This window comes from Chiloscyllium plagiosum, chromosome 20 (genome assembly GCF_004010195.1).
Source record: "Chiloscyllium plagiosum isolate BGI_BamShark_2017 chromosome 20, ASM401019v2, whole genome shotgun sequence".
Taxonomy (NCBI): domain Eukaryota; kingdom Metazoa; phylum Chordata; class Chondrichthyes; order Orectolobiformes; family Hemiscylliidae; genus Chiloscyllium; species Chiloscyllium plagiosum.
The window spans coordinates 10,727,124-10,747,894 of NC_057729.1; the positions used below are offsets into that span (position 1 = coordinate 10,727,124).

At 41.4% G+C, this 20,771-nt stretch overlaps 1 protein-coding gene across 1 annotated transcript in view; it reads right to left on the reverse strand.

Annotated features, from left to right (window-relative positions):
* LOC122560022 (bactericidal permeability-increasing protein-like) overlaps positions 1–20,771 on the reverse strand; it is a 171,175-nt gene that overhangs the window by 76,967 nt on the left and 73,437 nt on the right. Inside the window, exon 3 of the mRNA XM_043710181.1 lies at positions 4,274–4,393. Within this exon, the coding sequence (XP_043566116.1) occupies positions 4,274–4,388 (115 nt within the window). The 5' untranslated portion in view covers positions 4,389–4,393. The remainder of the gene's footprint in view (positions 1–4,273; positions 4,394–20,771) is intronic.

Below are 20,771 nucleotides of genomic sequence, written 5' to 3' on the forward strand. Positions count from 1 at the left end.
GTGTGGACTTGTTGGGCCGAAGGGCCTGTTTCCACACTGTAATCTAATCTAATCTAATCTAAATTTGAATTTCCAGTGAATGACCTGAAGGAAATATAAGACAAAATTTTAGTTCTGGCCAATCATCAGTCAGAATTGATAGCAAAGCACTTCATTACATGATATTAACATAAATTAAAGAGGCAATTTAAAACATAATTATTTTATGAAACCTCACATTAATAACAGAGTTAATAGGACTTTGTAAGAGTTGGAAATGTGTTGTATTAGTTCAAGAGTACAAAGGGAAGAATGAGAGCGGCTGGTTAACGGTGTGTTGAAATAGCTAAGTCTATAAGTAAAAAGACTGTTGAAGTTTTTAAGCATTTGAGCTGAGTAGAGTGAGAATATGGATTTTTGCCCATTATGGCAGTCAGTTTTAGTAACGGCATGGCAATGAGTTTGAAAAACTTGTTCCAAAATAATGGTCCCTTCTCCTCCCTTCAATTATCTCCCCACCCTTCAAATTTCATATGTCTTCCATACCCTCAAATACCATGATCCCCTTCCAGATCGCTGCATTTCAGTCAATGCCAAAACTCAAAAATATTTATAAATTCATGATATCATAATATAGGACAATATCAAAACATGGACATTTGAGAGGAATTAGAAACCTATGAAAAGCAAGTTGAAAAAGATAGTTCCCAAAGTCAAAGTTACAAAATATAACCTGTAGCCCCAGGTAGCATGCATCCTTTTAGGTAAAACAACATGCATTTCGCTGTTACAAGGTTAAAAATCACACAACACCAGGTTATAGTCCAATAGGTTTATTTGCAAATACTAGCTTTTGGAGCGCTGTTCTTTTATCAGCTACCTGATGAAGGAGATTCGCTCTGAAAGCTAGTACTTGCAAATAAACCTTTTGGACTATAACCTGGTATTGTGTAATTTGTAATGTTGCCCACCCAAGTCCAACACCAGCACCTCCACATCATGGCTTAGATGTTACAGGTAGGAATTGATGACCATGTTTGATTTCATAACAATTGTTCTGAACTTTGTTGGTACATAAATTCAGGGAGGAATGAGGGAGACTAAATGGAAACACAGGCTGTGTTACATCTGCACCAGCTGCATGTGTGCCAAAGACTCTACATGTGCTTCAAGCAAATAACCATATCTGGAAAGTCTAAGGGGAGTAGTGCTCAGCCAAGTCCAGGCAGGCATCCTTCAGAGGTTTTCACTACAGTAGTCAAGGGAAGCCTCCAATATTTATCCAGGGGCTTGGGCATGGTCATTCAACTACTCAGGCCGGTCATGGACAAGGGGTCTGTATTTCTTCTGTCCAGGGAGTGGGCCCTGGTTAGCCGACGAATCAGAGCTGAAGAGCTTTATAGGTATCAGATAGGGGTCTGGTCACCCATTACTTGGGGCTAAGGCTGTCAATAGGGTGGGCCACAGTCAGTCCTGAGAGTCTTTCTATAAAAGTCAAGGAGTTATCCCGGGTTGCTGCTGTGCGTGGCAGATTGGAGAACATAATTGTGCAGATTAAGTCAGAATACTGGGATGTAGAGAGGATTACAATAGTGAAGAGGGGATGGCATCTCAATTTTGAAGGGAAGAAATAGTAGATCATGAAAGGGAAAGCAGTAATGCTGTAGGTGTTACTGGACTATGGAGACTGCATTGATCTGGTTGACAATCTCTGACCAGACTGGCAGGGTCTAGTGTTGTCACTGCCTTTGCTGGTCCTGGGGGACCAAACTCATTTGTCCTCTACATTATCACATCTCCCGGAACTGCAGGTCCCTGTCTGCAAAGCAGGGCACCCATTTCCTTTTGTCTACCATGGATAGGGCAAATATCGCCAACTGTGAAGGATGGCTCTAGATTGCCAGCATTCTGGTGAACAGTGGCCTTGAAAAGTTGGGATCAGCACCAAGGATCCCAGAATATCCATACTGGTATGGACTTCCTGCTGTAACAAATGGGAGAATCAGATGAGAGGGGTTCCACAGGGCATGGCACCTAGCTAATGAGGCAAGTCTGCAATGATTGCAAAAGAAACTTGCTCAGATTCACTGACAGAAACCTTCCAAGAAAACTGAAGAAAATGGCATTTGGCTGATTCTGGCAAAATGCAGTCCATGCAGTGAGAGGAATAATATTGGCTTGATTTCCCTCCTGCCAAATGATGATGGTCAGCGCAGAGGCTCCACACATCACTCTAAACTCTGTCAATGTCCTAGTTCATCTATCCTCAAAGTAATCTCACCAAAGGAATGTCCAGGAATTAGATGCGGAGATGGTATAGGTGGAGATGTGGAGGGCGGCACGGTGGCACTGTGGTTAGCACTGCTGCCTCACAGCGCCAGAGACCTAGGTTCAATTCCTGACTTAGGCGACTGACTGTGTGGAGTTTGCACATTCTCCCCGTGTCTGCGTGGGTTTCCTTCGGGTACTCTGGTTTCCTCCCACAGTCCAAAGATGTGCAGGTCAGGTGAATTGGCCATGCTAAATTGCCGTAGTGTTTGGTGAAGGGGTAAATGTAGGGGTATGGGTGGGTTACAGGTCGGTGTGGACTTGTTGGGCCGGAGGGCCTGTTTCCACACTGTAAGTGATCTAATCTAATCATAATGGGGTTATTTAGGAGGTGGTATAATGGGATTATTTAGGAGGCTATAATGACTTTGAAAAGGATCCCAAACAACGCTAATAGTCCAACAAATGAATTTTCTTTGATGCCTAGTACTCTGTTGTGGCAGGAGCTTAGCACTTATCAGCTTCGTGACAAGATTTCTATTTTACATGCTGATTTATTTGTATTTCTACTTCACTTTATGATATATGTCTGCAACGTAATAAATGTCTGCAATAAATACTATTTTGTAGTTCATCCTGAAACATATGAACAGCATAACATTTCTCCACCCCCACCCCCTTTCCCCACTGAACAGATGAAGATTATAAAAAGGATAGGTAATCCTTAAAGTTGCTTCCTGCAAAAGCAGTGGATCATCTCTGGCATATGCCACACTCCTTTAAGTGAGTTGCTTAAAATTAAACTTTGGTTTATAGGTGGCATGATATTCCCTCTGCAAACTCCCTTGTTATCGTGAGAACAAGTGGAGATTATTGCAGAAGAGAATTCTAGAAAGTGCAATGTAAATGTAGGAGGACAAATGTTTAGCTACCACATTGGAAAATCTTGTTTAACATTGCTGAGGGAATGGAGAGTCAGGTTTACCTGATTTCACATTGATTTCCATTTTTCAAAATTGTTATCTTCCACTTGAATACCAGAAATGGGGGTGATTGCAGAGCAACTGATTATCAAGCTTCACACAAAGCAGATATAAAATGTTTTAGAAAAGCGTTATGATTTGGAGATGCCGGTGTTGGACCGGGATGTACAAAGTTAAAAATCACACAACACCAGGTTATAGTCCAACAGGTTTCATTGGAAGCACTAGCTTTTGGAGCGCTGCTCCTTCATCAGGTGGTTGTGGAGGACACAATTGTAAGACACAGAATTTATAGCAAAATTTTACAGTGTGACGTAACTGAAATCTCTCTCACAGACTTAAGACACACACACACACTCTTATGTGCATCCTCTCACAGACTTAAGACACTTTACACACACACACACGTATACACTCTTTCTCACACTCACAACTCCCCACCCCAGCCACACACACACACAAACACAAAAACTCACATGCACACATACACTTATACATTTGTGGGGTGAATTTGTACTTGCAGAGTTACATTGTACTTTGCTCAAAAACTGCATGAATCTATGTAAGACTCTGTTAACTCACTTTTTAGACAAGAATCAGTCTAAACATAATGGCACAGACAGGGAACACAGGGGGCTAACACCTTCAACATATTATCTGCTGACACCAATTGTTACAGTTAACCTGAGAATGTAACTTTTAAAAAAAGTCTTGTGATTTACATATGAAAGACATGAAACTGTCATGGTCATTCTAACAGATGAGAGACTCTACAAACAATCAAGGTATTTTTCAATGTATAATTTCAGTTACATCACACTGTAAACTTTTGCTATAAATTCTGTGCCTTATAATTGTGTTCTCCACAACCACCTGATGAAGGAGTGGCGCTCCGAAAGCTAGTGCTTCCAATTAAACCTGTTGGACTATAACCTGGTATTATGTGATTTTTAACTTAGAAAAACGGTGACATTCTATGCACTTCAACCTATATGCACATATGATCAATATAAATTATTAAATGTTATGTTGTGATTACGTACCATAATTAATTCCTCTGCTGGTAATTTTTCCTTTAAATCCAGGGTTAATGGCACTCACACTGACTGCGTGGAGAAAAAAAGTGCAGAATACAAGGTCTCGAGTCCACTTCATCATGAAACCTTGAGTTTAAAAGTTAAAATTCATATAACCAATCATCAATTAATTTCATTAAGGCTCACTTTATTGGGCATTGAATGACTACCATCATGTACCTCTTGGCAAAGAGCTGGCATGTGCACAATTACTATTCTTCGCAAGTATGCGTAGTAAGCAGGTCATCAATCAGCATGTAATGTTATCTAACACCAATGCTGCCAGCATCCTTTCAATATCCTTGCACTACTGAACACACATTCAGCATCACGGAGGGCACGTTCAACAGTATTTAGAGTGATTATCAACAATTTACATGTTAGTTGAAGACTAAATTCTTCTGGCTGTTGTTTGATTTCACACATATGTGGTAGTTTGTCTTGTTCTTGTAAATTGCAAATGTCTGCAGGTAATTGTGTGGCAAAAACTGAAGGAATTTGTACTGATTCCAAGACTACTGCTAGGTTTACCTAGTCAAGGAGTTAACAAGAAAAGACACTTGTCTTGCATGAACAACAATATGATAGCAACCAAATAATCTGTTTTAGTAATATTGGTTGAGGGATAAATATGTCAAGTTTGGTTGAAAACTGTGTACCAAATGTTTGGGAAATAGAATCCCTACACCCAATGAAAACAGGCTCTTTGGCCCAACAAGGCCACACCAACCCTCTGAAGAATATCCCATCCAAACCCATTCCCCATTACTCTACATGTACCCCTGACTAATGCACCTAACCTATACATTCCTGAACACTATGGGCAATTTAGCATGGCCAATACACCCAACCTGCACATCTTTGGACTGTGGGAAGAAACACATTCAGACACGGGGAGAACTTGCAAACTAGACACAGTCACTTGATACTGGAATCGAACCCAGGTCCCTGGCGCTGTGAGGCAGCTGTGCTAACAATGCCACCCCCAATAACTGTGAGCAAATGACAAAATGCAACATTTATTTGGTGCATGTCAAACATATTTACTGGTTAAAAGACATTGCGTGCGAGGAGAATCTCCATGCTTGAAGCTCCAGGTGACAATAGAAAAGAATGAACCTTTCCTGTCAAGAGTTATTAACTGGATTTATTGTCTTTGGCAAAATGTCTGTGATATTCTGCACTCTTTGAATGTTTGCAATCCAGGGAAAATTCTGTATAGTTTGCTATTGTGACAGAGAAAGCAACAGGATGCTTCTTGGAGATATTGTACACTATTACTTTCTTGACATGCCTATAGGTAGCAGTTTCAGTACATGTTCTTGGTTGCGATTTGGGAGAACTGTGACTTAAAAGAGTTGCTTTCATCATGTTCACAAGTTATCTGAAGGACTTTTAAGTTGTCTGAGGAACAACCTTCAGGAGGTGGCACAACCATATAGCGTTTGTGAAGAGAAGATGCTGGAGATAGTTTCCCACTGACATGCCCAGGAACGTTTGTACAGGACAGTAAATGAGGTTTGCTAGGAGGGGAATGATGTGTACATAATTCATGAGGTATATTGTGAATTCCTTTTTATATCTTCACATCCCTTCTTCTATCAAATGTAAGAATGTTACTGGAAACTTTGGTGGAACTCCTGTGCTGCCACTTTCGTTGCGACAAATACAAGTTTTAATGGAACTGTCTCAATTGCTTCTCTTGAAACATCTGAGCTTAAAGGACAATCTGTTGTTTGGAAAAAAGATTTGTTCCTTTGCGAGAGATTTAGTAGATTGATTATTATTTGTGTGAAGGACTGCAGTACATAAATTTATTAAATTTCTGGGTAATTAAAGTAATATTTACATTTCAGAAAAATCTCACTTTAAATGTTTTGATGTATTTAGAGAGAAACTCTCCCAAATGTGGCAGAAACTAATTCTGCAAGAACTTGAATGTTTTTAATTAGAATTGTTGAGCCTAGAGCTTGTCTGCACAGTGCTCATTACAGATTGGCTTGAGGCCAGCTTATTACTAGTCTACTTTTGAGCTGATTTTGGTATTTTTATCCTTGTGATTAAAATAATGGAGAACTATATTTTAAAATTAATTGCATAAGCCTATTTTCTAGTTTGCATCATATGTTTAACAGAGATATTTCTTCTCTTTTTAAAGCATTGAGTTCATAATATTCTCCTTGTAAATAGTATATATTGTACATTGGCTTATCTTGCAAATAAATAGGGTGCATAATGATGTAAATAAAGCTATTCTAGTCATGAAAATCTATCAAGTGTTAGCTTTCTGAATAGTTAATTATGTGTAGTAATATTGGTTTTTACATTCCTGTCTTAGAGCTTTATGCAAATATTCTCAAAGCTTTGTCAAGTGAATAGTAAAGACAAAAACCTCCCTCTATATGCATTCAAATTTGTGTATGAGAGCATGATAAATTAGATGTCGATGTTATTCATATCTACATCATTGTATGTCCCTTCTCTTGAGGTAGTGTTAATACTGCTTTGAGTTATCTTCAGCAAAATAACCTGATTCAATAATCTCCCAGTTCAGCAGGAAAAGGAACCACAAAACATGGTTACTCTGACTTTAATTGTTGATCTAACAATTGTTAAGTTTAAATGGTCAAGTAATAACCTGCAATTTACTGCTCATTACACTTAAGCCTGTGGGCATCTCTCTATACTTGGAGCAAAGGAGTACGGAATCGCTGTTCCTTCACTGTCACTGAGTCAAACTCCTGGATTTCCCTCCCTAGTTGCATTGTGGGTCAACCCACAGCAGGTAGTTTGCAGCAGTTCAAGGAAGCAGCTCACCATCACCTTCTCAAGGACAACTAGGGGTGGGCAATAAATGCCAGACAGCCAGCAATGTCCACATTCCAAAAATTATAAAATGAGAAAAGAATGCCCCATATCCAGTAATTGTATGTATCTGGTATTCTACGTACTCGAACATTGGAAATTATCATCTTGAAATTACTGATTTCAGGGTAGCTGAATTTTGAACTTCGAATGGGCAATTCCTCTGTTCTCTGGGATCTTCCATAAAAGTCTCCAACTCTCAGCTAGAGATGGACACTTAAAAATTCTGACATACATAACATTTCCTGGATAACCATTCAGCTAAGCAGGAATACCTTAGCAGAAAAATTCCTGGGTAACTGTGCAACTGACCCCATAAGCCACCCTTCACTCTCCTGCCTCCAAACGCCTCCAGCTCAGACTGACCTAACGTCTCTATCCTAGTCAGCTTTTACCTGACCCACCATCCTTGTGTATCTCATTCACCCTTTGCCCTTACTTGCTGTGTCCACCCGGCCCACTTACACACCTACCCTTTCACTCACCCAATGCACTCCCTCCTTAACACATGGAAAAGCCTTTAGGGTACTCCAGCTCTCACTTCACAGAATTCTGCAGCTGGTGCTTGAAAGAGACTTCTGTGTGAATTTCCTTCATCGATGCTTCCAAAGATTTTGTACTAATTGAGTTTTGTAAGATCGTCCCTTGGACATTTGGTCAGAAAGATCGGTGGAACTCAGTAGCATTTTGACTGGTCAGCATTGGAAAAAGAGTTTCCGATGCTGATCAAAAGATTTTGATCAATGTCATCTGATCAGGAATATCTGCTGTCATATAGAATTGAACCTGGAACAGAGAAAAGTAGGAAACTCAATTTACAAGCTTCTGCCTTATAGGTTTTGTGGACCATATATGTGCAGATTGGCAGTATGTGGGTGAGATGCAAATACATAAGTTTAACTTTCATCCAGCTGACTACAATAAAACCTGTGCAAAGTGATTGTTGATATACTGTGTTACTCTCCTCCTCTTTGTTCTATGCAGACCTTTGTGTTTTGTAATATTTGCCATTGCTCATTATTCCTTCATCACTTTTCCTTTGTGGTTTACTTTTGCAGCATCCCTCTCTCCTGACTCTATTTCTATCTTTCCAACTGATCTAATGCATCACTTACAAAGGCTTCTCCATTTTCAAATTCATGGTTATTATCCATTTGATCCAAATTTACAGTTTAGCATCATCCAACATTACACATGTGAAAAACCAACAGCAATATCTATTCAATTATGACGATTTTCTTTTTCCAGTTGATAACACTCACCTTAAGCTCTCAGAACCACCCCTAGTTATCATAGAATACCTACAATGTGGAAACAGGCCATTTGGCCCAACAAATCCACACCGAATCTCTGAAGAGTATCCCAGATTGTTTACAGATATGTAACAGCTTGTTGTATGGATGGACTGCCAATTTCACTTTAGTTCATAAATGAGCCAAATCTCTCCCCAATTAAACCTCAAGACTAAAACCATCTTGTTTAGCTCTTGTCAAAATCCATAGCCTCCAACTCAATTCCATCATTGTCCCTGACTAAATGGGGCAATGCAAAGCTTTGATGTGGTTTGACTGCTGAATTTATCTTTAGATTTTGACATATATCACGCCTTTATTTGGATCAAAGTACTTTCCGAGAGCACCCATGCCTTATCAAATGTAGATGTGGCTTCTGTGATCTGTTTCAGTATCCACTGGCCTTCTGCTCTGAGACAATGTATAAATATCACTTTCTTTTGAATTGGTGCTCCATCTAGGCTATCCATTCCCATAGCAAGCAAATAGGTCTTGGGCATGAAGTACTGTGCATTTAAACTGTTCTTCAACACCCTCATTGCCATGTATTCTGTTTGGATTAAATTTCTGTGTATCTTATCCATCTGATTTACTTCAGAACAGTGAAATAATAAGTTCTATTTTGAACTTTAAACATCGTAGGATTTCACAAAACTTTCGATATATACATATTCTTTGCAAGATCCTCAGGTCTTCCATAACCCTGTAATTTAGCCACTTGACTAACCAGCACCATCCATCGTCTTAAGCAATCAACCATCAAATCAGTGTTCAGACCAGCATAATCAAGCATGGATGAAAACATACCATGGAACAATAAATTAATTTTACAAATGAAATTCATGGTAAAAGGAAGCAAATATAATTTCAACAATTGCCATAATCATGCAGGGAGTTTTGACTATAGTCAAAAATAAATCTGAAGTCCTAGCTTTGTTTGACCTCAATAAATGTCAAGAGGCACTAAACCATTTTCAGACGTGTGGCTCATTTAAATGGAGATGATGAGTTGGAGATTCCAAAAGGATACTCTACTGTAGCTGATCAGTTTATGAAGGGCTAGTTCCCCTATTGGTCAGTATGAACTACAGAGAGGATCTCATCCTTTCAGCCTGGAAAGCAGCAAACCACATTTTTTTTGTGAAGCCAACAGGATCACCCCTCCCCCGATCCACAGGATGTAATTGGCGAAGAACGTTTGAGATTGTCTTGTGGAGCAGTGCACATTTCAAAGATCATGGATTTTGTTGTATTCCATCTGGTCATCTCTATGCATGCGGGCCATTTTGACAGTTAAGTCATTGCCATCCAGCTCTATCTTTCCACACCTACATTAACCTTTCAGTTCTCAAAGTCTTTAATTGTAACACCTCTATCTTCACAGTCTCCAACCCTGTCAAATTTCCCTGCAGCCTCACCCCACCTCACTTTGTCTCTCTGAGCTCATCATGCTTCTGAGAATCAACTCCATCTCCCCTGGTCTTTTCTCACACAACAGCTGAGTATCTATCCACCTTTCTCATGCCCATGATACCTGATGCTATTAATAAATCCTTCTCCTTAAGTGTCTTTTCCCCTTCAAAACGATTATCATCATTCATCACTTCACATACATCACCATAGCATTGCTTTTATCCCACCAATTTTGCAATAAACATCAGATATTCCCTCTACCCATTTATGCCTTCAAATTGTGTTTTTTCATGCTCCTAATCTAATCTAATCTCTTCCTATCACTTCCATAAAAAATATCTTCAGTCCAACTTCAACCTAATTTACAGCACTGAACAACCCGACCAACAGTTACATGTGACATTCTCTCTGACTAGGGACTAGGAATGTACTATATCCCTTCTCTTCTCCTCAACATTCAAGTCCAATAATTCATCCTTTCCAGTACATTCTATGTCCAGGCATGGTTCAGTTCCTATCTCTCTAAACACAGCCAGACAACTTTAACAATAATATATTTTCCACCAAACGCAGAATCACCTCTGGAGTCCTCCAAGGGTGTACTCTAGGCTCCCAAACCTTGCTTAATTGCAAACTACATTTTATTGGCATTCCACATTTCTGCCTCTCCACAAGTTCTAAACCCCTTAATTGCCTCCGTATTATTTGGCGACTAATCGAGTTTTCTACAACACAGGGACGGACCATGCAGTCATTGTTAATCTTCAAAGCAAACACCATTCCCTGGCAGCCAATTTCATCCCTTCTCTATTAACCTTGATGTCATGTCAAACCCCTGTCATTTTTATCTCAGAGTTTTCTGCTGCCTGAAAGACATTATTTGTTCTGTTTCTACCTGAACCTCATTGGTATTGAAACAGCCATTTTTATTTGATTAGTCAAATGTTCCTATTCCTCATAAATTCCACATTGTCCAAAACATTGCTGCAAGCAACCTTTCCAACAAAAAAAACAGTTGACCAAAATTGTTCACAAGCTTCAAGTATAAATGATTTTAACTCTCTTTTTAATTCTGTCCATTACCTTGTCCACCCAATTTCTGCTAACCCGATATTTATATCTGCCTTCACTTCTTTGAACACCTTATTCCTCAGATTCTGACCTTTGTGTATCCACCCCCATGCCCCTCTAATCTTTGCTTATCATTAGCAACAAAGCAATTAGGTGAAAGAATCCTATTCTCTGGAATTCCCTTTCCAACCTTTTAGTCTCCTTGAAAGACTTGTTAAAACTCATCTCTTCAAAGCAAACTTTGTCTCCTAATTTTTAATCTCAGGCTCTGCGTTGGTTTTTATGACCAGTTTGGTGTAGCTTTAAATATTCCTGACATAAGGTGCATGATGTCAAGATTAGAGTGGTGCTGGAAATGCACATCCGGTCAGGCAGCATCCCATGATCAGGAAAATCGATGTTTCGAGCAGAAGCCCTTCAGGGAAGGTCTCCTGTCCAAAATGTCGGTTTTCCTGCTGCTCGGTTGCTGCCTGACCTGCTGTGTATTTCCATCACCACTCTAATCTTGACTCTAATCTCCAGCATCTGCAGTCCTCACTTTCACCATGAGTTGCATAATCATTTTTGTTACTATTTTTGTAGGGGTCAAGTTCCAAATATTGAAATAGTTGGTCTTGAATGATAGTGTATTCTTATATTCAATCAGAGAGGCCAGGGAATTTGTAAATCCATTACATTGTAGGTGTAAGCACTGCAACGATTAGCTTCCTCATATACAATGAACTTCATGACCAATTTATCGAAAAGAGTTCCATTCCACAAGTTAAGGAATGCCACATCAGAGGTCAATGATTTAGTCTTGGAAACAGCCATGATCGTGGCAATCCAATTCAAATATCCCATGCTACATCCCAAGAGGTCACGCAGGAATGCACCTTTAGACTCAGTCATAGAGTCAGCCTGTCAGCCAACTCTAGTGCTATGGGCAAGGAGACCTCCATGATCTCAAAAGCATGTTGTTTCATCATGGGCAGATATCCTCAGAACAGTTTATAAACTAATAATGCTATAACCATCTTCAGGAAAGCAGTGCCACTTGCATTTAAAGTGGAATCAATTTGTGAATCAATCTGTGAATCATTTGTGCAGGGCGGTCATCAAAGAACATTTCATCTGTTTGGCACATGGTATAGTTTTCTATCCCTGAGAGTGAGTTATGATGTGTATATGCAATCACAAAAGGTAAAACAATAGATTAATACATGGGAGCATTTGGTGGATGTGTACTGGTGTCCTCATTGTGGCAAAGCTTCTAGCAGGACACATAGATGGGAACACCTTGTCAGGTTTCCAAACATGGCACATTTTGTTCCAAAGAGTGCTCTAGATAAATACATGAAGCATGTCAAATCGTAACGTTTACATGCCATTGTTCAGTCTGAATCTATTTATATCAGTTAACGAGAATGTCAGAGTCAAAATAAATGAAATCAGATATCAACCTCAAAGAAATTACGCAACGTCTATATGCTTGTTGTTTAAGAATGATTGATTGAATTGAAAACAAACACTTTCTTTAAAGGGGTGGAAAGGATGTAATTTTTCATAATTTATTTTCATTGTGCGATTCTGATCAGAACTTTTGGTACATTGATATGTTGCATAAGTCTGTGGACTAGGGTCACTCACTTTGTGTCCACTTTGATGCTCGCAGCATCCCTGCTTTGGCTTTTGGTATTGTACCTCTTTAGCCACATCTTAAAGATTCACAGTAGTTCACAGCACGGACATAAAGCCAGGCAACTTGTCAGCAAACTGAAGAGTCCGTGTGTTGTTGTGTGACACAGAGTTATATCAATCTCATACCTATGCATATTCCAGCAGCCTACGCAGCAAATACGCTATATGTACAGGATCTAAGTTTGTTCGCTGCGCTGGAAGGTTCGTTTTCAGACCATACCAAGTAATAACATCAGTAAGCCTGCAGTGAAGCACTGGTGTTATGACCCGCTTCCTATTTATGTAGAAAGCCAGTCATAACACCAGCACTTCACTGGAGGCTCACTGATGATGTTACCTAGTATAGTGATGAATTGTCTGAAAATGAACTTAACAGCTTAGCGAGCAAACTTACATCCAGGACCTCAACCTGAGCTAAACATCTTCCCAAAACTCACTAACGCTATATGTACTTCAACCAATGGCCATGTCTCAAAGTTGAAGGGGGGGTTGTCTTCAGTCAAGTGAAGGGAGTGTTGCCAACAGTCAGGTAGTCCAGGTACAGTCAGTCAAGGGCATCCTCTGCTCATAGTCCAGAGGGTTGGTTGTAGTCAGTTACCTGTATGAGGTAATCCAGGTCAGAAGGTCTGTCTGTCTGCTGACTTAATTCAAGAAGTCAGGGGCTGTTGGTACATCAGTCAGGGAGATGAATGGAGAGCATTCGGTCAGATGTTGGTTAAGGTCTGTCCATCCATGTTGGTCAGAGGGGTGTGACACAGTCAGAGCTGGGAGTCGGAGGAATGAAAGTCTATGGGGGCATTATCAGGGGACACTGCTGCAGTAGGGAAGTCTTGGGGAACTCAATGCATGGGACTGGAGGCAGCAACCTGGGATGCAGGGAAGAGAAGGGTGGTGACTGACAGAAATCCAAACCATATGTGGGGGAGACATAGTGCATTGGAAGACATGAGGTACTTCAAGATAAGGGCTTATTGACAGTCAGCACCAGCATGAAAGGCACAGTGGGATTGTCAACCATGATAGTGGGCAGGACTAATGTGTAGGTCTTGGTTCAGGCTCTAACAATGAGAAGTGAGTCCTGAACCTTGGTGCTATTGGTTGCCACCAAGGTGACAGCTGTTTTGAACTCTTATGCAACTGGTTTCTTCTAAGGAGCCACTGGGGACTTCTATGGGATCTCCTCATCAACCACGGATCAGGTCTTTTACCATTTGAGTCTGATTACACTGCTTTATCTCATTTCTCTGTGACAAGGCCAGTGTTGCAGTCTGGACTGTAGGCTATGACAATGTAGCTGGTTTCCCCCGGAAGCAGGGTGCAATAGAAAGTACACACATCACATAGAGAGGGCCATATCAGAATGCAACTGAGTCCGTCATTAGAACAAGTCCTATTCCATCAATGTGCAAGTGATCTGGGTTCCTGTAATCTTACCATAGCTGGGAGCTGCGATGATGCACATGTCATTGAGGACTCTAACCTTCTTGCTGAATTTGAGTGGTCAGATACCTTTCCAAGGGGACAAGGACTACACAATGTGACCATGGTTGATGATGCTGTAACACAATCCCCAGAGTAATGTGGAGTGTTGACACAATGCAACCCACTTCTCAACTGGACCATGGTGTCTCCTGACGATCAGTTCCATTGCTTGACTCAATCCTGGGAGGAGGAGAAAGTGAGGCCTGCAGATGCTTGAGAGTCAGAGTCGAAATGTGTGCTTCTGGAAAAGCACAGCAGGTCAGGCAGCAACTGAGGAGTAGGAGAGTCGATATTTCGTGCATAAGCCCTTCATCAGGATTGTGGCAGGGCAAGGGGACTGAGAGATAAATAGTTGGGTGGAAGGTAGCTGGGAAGGTGATAGGTGGATGCAGGTAGAGGATAATTGTGATTTGTCGGTGGAGAGCGTGGAGGAGATAGGTGGGAAGGAAGATGGACAGGTAGGAGAGGTCAAAAGGGCAGTGCCGAGTTGGAGGGTTAGATCTGGGATGAAGTGGAGGGAGGGGAAATGTTCCATGAGTTGGCATCCTGTCTTCCCAATGTAGAGGAGACCACATCGGGAGCAACAAATACAGCAGATGAGGTGGGTGAATGTGCAAGAAAATCTCTGCCAAATATGAAAACATCCTTTAGGGCCTTGGATGGAGGTGAGACGGGAGGTGTGGGTGCAGGTTTTACACCGCCTGTAGCAGCAAAGGAAGCTGGCGGGAGGAGAATGGGGGTTGCGGGAGGTGTGGACCTAACGAGGGACTCACGGAGGCAATTGGTCTGCGGAATGCTGATGGGGAGGAAAATATATCTTTGGTGGTGGAAATGGCAGAGGATAGTGTGCTGTATCTGGATTTTGTTGGGTTAGAAAGTTGGGGGATTCTATTCTTGTTGCAGTTGGAGGGGTGGGGTTCGAAAGCAGTGATGCAGGAAGTGAAGGAAATGTACTGAAAGGCATTGCTGATCACAGGGAGGGGAAATTGCAGTCCTTGAAATAGGAGGCCATCTGGGATGTCCAGGAATGCAATTGCTCGTCCTGGTCCTTGGAAACTGCCTGACCTGCTGTACTTTTCCAGCACCACACTTTTCAACTCTCAATCTTGAGGGCCCTTACAGTATATTCCAGACAGTGTGTGCTGCACAATCATAGCATGCTGTGCTTTACAGAACTGGAGCAGGCAAAGGGAAGATTTATTGGTAGCTGAAAAGCTGGGACACCGGGGGCAGTCTTCACAAGAAGAAGATAAGAACAAGAGGAACATCACCTTCTGTGTGATCGAGTGCAACAAAGCCACGCACAACAAGCCAGATAGCACTTAATTGCTCTGGTTCCAGTAGATGTGAGATAGATGCAGTGATCATTCATTGTCTGTAAATCTGTTGGTGCTTGAAAGACAAGAGGTCCGCTTGTGTTCAAAAAAAGCAAATGCACCTATTTTTGTTTGTTTTTCCTTTGCATTTGCTGTTGAAGAAAAGTGACTGGATTGAAGCATTTCAATGCTTATTGTGATGGTCTCAGATGGAACAATGTTAAGATGCTACCGACATTGGGCATTGGGAATAGAGTACCACTGACCTGGATAGGTTTGTAAGATGGGATATGACTAAAGACAGGTAAGTTCTAGGCCTGGTGTTTAAAAATTATAGATGTAGGAATGTGCATTGATATGATCAATGAAGTGTCAACTGTGCCATTTATGTGCTCCAAGAAGTATTGGTTTATGGTTGCTGCTCTGCTGCATACATAATGAAGGGAACTTGGGATGACCAATATTTGACTGGTGCATGGCACCTGGGATATCCGAGCAGCGATGACTACTTCCACTTATGGTGAGTGAGAAAATGGGACAAGTGGGACACCATAGGAGTATGATACAGAATTAATGAGGTGACCTTTGGGTCGATAGCGCACAAACATTTGCAGAAATAAATCTGATATGAAACTTGCCAAAAATGACTCTTAGCTGATTTCCAAACATGATTCAGCCCAGAGCATTCTGGAAGTCCTAGGAATCCTACAAACGTGATGTGCTAATTGAAAATTCGGTGAAGTTCTAAGATGTTTAAAGTTCTGTGAATAAATAGTTTGAATTCAGCACAACTTTTGCATTGCTCTGAGATAAATCAGAAATAAGATATGCAGCAACTTCATCCAAAAGAACGGATACTAAACATTATAAAAAAGCTCTGGACAGTGGCATTTTGTCTCAAGACAATAACTCTGCTTTCTCCCAGAGATGCTGCCAGACCTGCCAGCAAATTCTGTTTTTGTTTCAGATGGGGGAATTTTAGCAAAAATGTACAAGTAAAAAGTGTTACCTTGTCAAGAAAAAAGCAGCATGACACTATTTGTCAGCATTTGGGGCACACCGGTGTGAATCCTCAGAGTTATTTCATGTTATTTATGCTCAGAGACTGGACATTCAAAATTTAATATGAGCGGGATATTCTAATATTGATGAGGAAAACTGATTCTCAGACTTTCAAAAAGATTTTGCAGAATTGTTTATTTCCTTAAGAACACTTGAATGCAGCTCAGAAGAAGATAATAACCATTACTACTCCTAATTCCAGCAAGTCAGTCACAAACTCTTCCGATCTGATTTTTCTTATTTGCTCATGGGATGTGATCTTTGCTGGCTGGGTCAGAATTTCTTGCCCATCCTTCCTTACCCTTCAGAAGTTGGTAGTGAGCTGTCTTGTTGAATTGCTGCAGTCATTAGGGTTAAGGTGAAAGCACAGAGCTGTTAGGAAAGGAGGTCAATGATGTTGACCCCGTGACAATGAAGGAACAATGATATAGTTCCAAGTCAGAAACGTGAGTGGCTTGCAGGGGATCGTGCATGTACAGTAATGGTGCTCACATGTAACCCCTGGCCGTTTCCTTCCTGAGGGTTGAACTCATGGGTTTGGAAGGACATTCTCTGTGTTTTTTTTTTACTTTGGATGTGTGTGTTTTTATAAGTCACCAATCTTTGTCTATCAAATCTCAGTTTGCTTCACAACATTGAAAGGACACATTCCTAAGAGTGATGGAATAATTTAATCAGAATTTCCAATGTACAATCGTTAGGTGAATTTAAGAGTGAGTTGAGTTACTAAGTGTCATTCATTAAAGTGTCAAACTCAGTTCACTTTAAAATGAATGTGTTTTGACATATCATGCTTAAAAGTGCACAGAGGACCACTCACTTTAGTTGATTTGCATGGTCTGTCTGCACATATGTGTCACTCCCAATATTACCTTTCTTCTGAGATAAATGATAAAATATGGAACTTGAAGTTTGTCCCCTTACATGTTTGTAGTTATTTTAGTGTGGGGATGACAACTATTCACAATTGGTTCTGGAGAAGCACTTATTTATTCAGACAGATGGAGCTAGAGTGTCACCTTTCAGTAAGTCAGCTCATGTCGTTGCCATTGACATACACTGTCTTCAGCTGGGATTGATTTGTGTCCCAAATGATTGTGATTCCTGAACATGGTGTCATCAGTTGTCATTTTGGCTTGTAAACTTTTGCTCATTATGAAATGTTGTTTCCTTATACATAACAGTGACTGCAATTAACTTTTATGGCTGCTACTTTTCCTGTTTGTATGAAGAATGAGTTTTTGTAAAACTTTCATCATATTGCATCTTACAATCATGACATTAATCCAACTTACAATAATATTTTACTGAATCTTCATTAAGTTAAAAATGGATTTTGCCCATCAGCTGGTATTATTTAACATTTGCCCACATTAATTGTATTTTAGTGTAAATGATACCATTATTACATAACATCACACACTTGGTCCATCAGATGATCTTTATCATCCCTTTCTTACCATCCTATGTACAGTTTATCAATGATGGCATTATGTTCAGTATAAATACACAGCATGTGTGTGAAAATCCAGCTGGGCCTGATAATACTGTGGTTGATACTACCTGAGTTTGAATGAACAGTCACCAGACTCAAAATGGTAACTCTGCTTTCTCCCACAGATGCTGCCAGACCTGCTGAGTTTTGCCAGCAATTTCTGTTTTCAATTCAGATGTGGGAACTTTAGGAAAAATGTACATGAATAAAAAGTGCTTCCTTGTCAAAAGAAACCCAGCAATACACCATTTGTCAGCATTTGACACTATGCTGAGAATCCCCTGTGCTATCAATTGGAAGCGTGGGTCAGAAGGTCATAAATTTGTGTCCATCCTAAGGCAAAGAGTGGAATTTTTCCACTCCCTGAATAATGTGAGCCATAGCAAGAAAGTTGGGAAAATTGGTTGTGATGGCTAACAACAAATCTCTGGACACCCACAACAAACCGTCCCATTTTCCAACTAAGTGTTGAACAGCGAGATGAGATTTTTGCCAATGAGGGGCTTGAGGTCTATTAAGATGCATTAAAATCTCATATTCCCTTATTCCCACCTCATTAATATACAGTTTCCTATTCTCCCACCTACTAGACTGAAATTTTACACCAAACATTTGTGACATGAAAGTCAGTGCAATTACCTGGTAACTCCAACTGACTGCTTCTTTTTTTGGAACTCTATCCTGGAGATCAGTCACCAACATCTCAGGGCAAGCTCCATAGACAGTAAATGCATCCCATATCCACAGACCTAGGCCTCTGACATATACCGGCCTGACCACGTCATCAAGGCACATCTTTGATCAACTTGCACAGTATGGTTCTCCATATCAATGTTACCTTTGGACACTTGGTGGACACAGGCAAGCACCATCTCAAGGATTGGAACAGGCAGCATCACTGGGATCCTTGCTTGCTCTCTGAACATTGTGCCTGCTTCGATGGTCTATACATCTCTATTCTGACTTGCTTGTTAGTGCTTTGCCATCTCAGCCACATCTTAAATGCTCATAGTACTTACTGCAGTACAGATTCAAAGCCAGGCAGCTTCTCATAGTTGAGAGTGTGGTGCTGGAAAAGCACAGCAGATCAGGCAGCATCCGAGGAGCAGGAGGATCAAAAGCCCTTCATCAGGAATCCTGATCTCTAGCATCTGCAGTCCTCACTTTCTCCTAGCTTCTCATGGTTGTCCGTATTCATTGGTCATGGAGATGGACATGTAGCTATAAGGCATTGTGCTACATCAGTCTCACATCTACAAGATTTGCCAGCAGCCTATGTGGTAAACATGCTGCATGTACTAATTGAAGTGGCTCAAAGTTGGAGGAGATTAGTACTCAGTCAAGTCAAGGGGGCCTACCATCAATCAGGGGTCCTGGTGCAGTAAGTCAAAGCTCTCATGTGATCACAGTCCAGGGGTTTGGGTCCAGACAGGTGTTTCCTTGCGAGTCGAGCAGTGTGGTGCTGGAAATGCACAGCAGATCAGGCAGCTCTCGAGGAGCAAGACAATCAACCTTTCGGGCATAAGCCCTGCATCAGAAATGTGGAGGTGTATTGGGCTGAGAGATAAATGCAGGGGTGGGGTGGGGCTGGGGAAAAGATAGTTGGGAAGGTGATAGGTGTATGTCAGTAGGGAGTAACAGTGATAGGTGGGAAGCAAGATGGACAGGTAGGGCAGGTCAAGAGGAGCCGAGTTAGAGGATTGGAACTGGGATGAGATGGGGGAAGAGGAGGTATTGAAACTGGTGAAGTTGATGTTGATGCCATGTAGTTGAAGGGTTCCAAGGCAGAAGATGAGATCTTCTTCCTCCAGTTGTTGGGTGGTTTGTATTTGGCAGTGGAAGAGGCCCAGGACTTGCATGCCCTTCCCCACTGACCTAGCATGATTACCCCCCCACCTGCATCCACCTATTGCCTTCCCAGCTACCTTCCCCCAAGCCCCACCCCCAACTCCAAACCCTATTTATATCTCAACAACCCCCACCATTCCTGATGACAGGCTTATACCCAAAACATAGACTCCTTGGATGGTGCCTGACCTGCTGTGCTTTACCAATGCCACACTTTTTGACTCTGACTCTCCAGCATCTGTAGGCCTCACTTTCTCCCAGTTATCTGCTTGAGGTTGTCCAGTTCATTGTTTGGGAGCTGCACCGGGATCTGTTTGGTCATCAGTCGGGCTGTCCATTGAAGTTGACTGGCCATGTCACATGGCCAGTCCTGCGGTCAGTGGATTGAAAGTCAGAGTGGGTTTGTTTTGACACAGTCACTATTGTGCTGGGCAACTGGAGGAACCCAGTACTGGAGGCAGTAACCTGGGACGCAAGGGGGAAAATGATGGCAAAGGGAGGAAATTTGACATATGGAGGGGGGGAAACAAGTTGTGCTTCGTGGGGTGGGGAGGGGTGTTATCAATAGTCACCTTGGCAGGGGGGTTGTGGAGTATGATGGAGGGCAAGACTAAACTCTAGAGTTGTAGTTCAGGGTGTAATGATGAGAGTTGAAATTGTAATTCCAACTGGTGTGTGGAAACACATTGGTGAGCTGATCACTGAGTGTCGGGAAGAAAAGGGGCATGATGATTATAGACCTTAATTGCCAGGCTAAGCCTGTGACTCAGTATGATGAGCAGACTTGTGTAGTGTTCCAGAACATCACCTGGAATGGGCAGAGTCAGTGCTTTTGTTTTCTGTCCTGACCCATGGAATCCACATCTGATGGATGGGAAACACTTCACAAGGCAATGATGATTAAATAGATGCAGTGTCCCCCTATTTGGGGTGGTGCATAA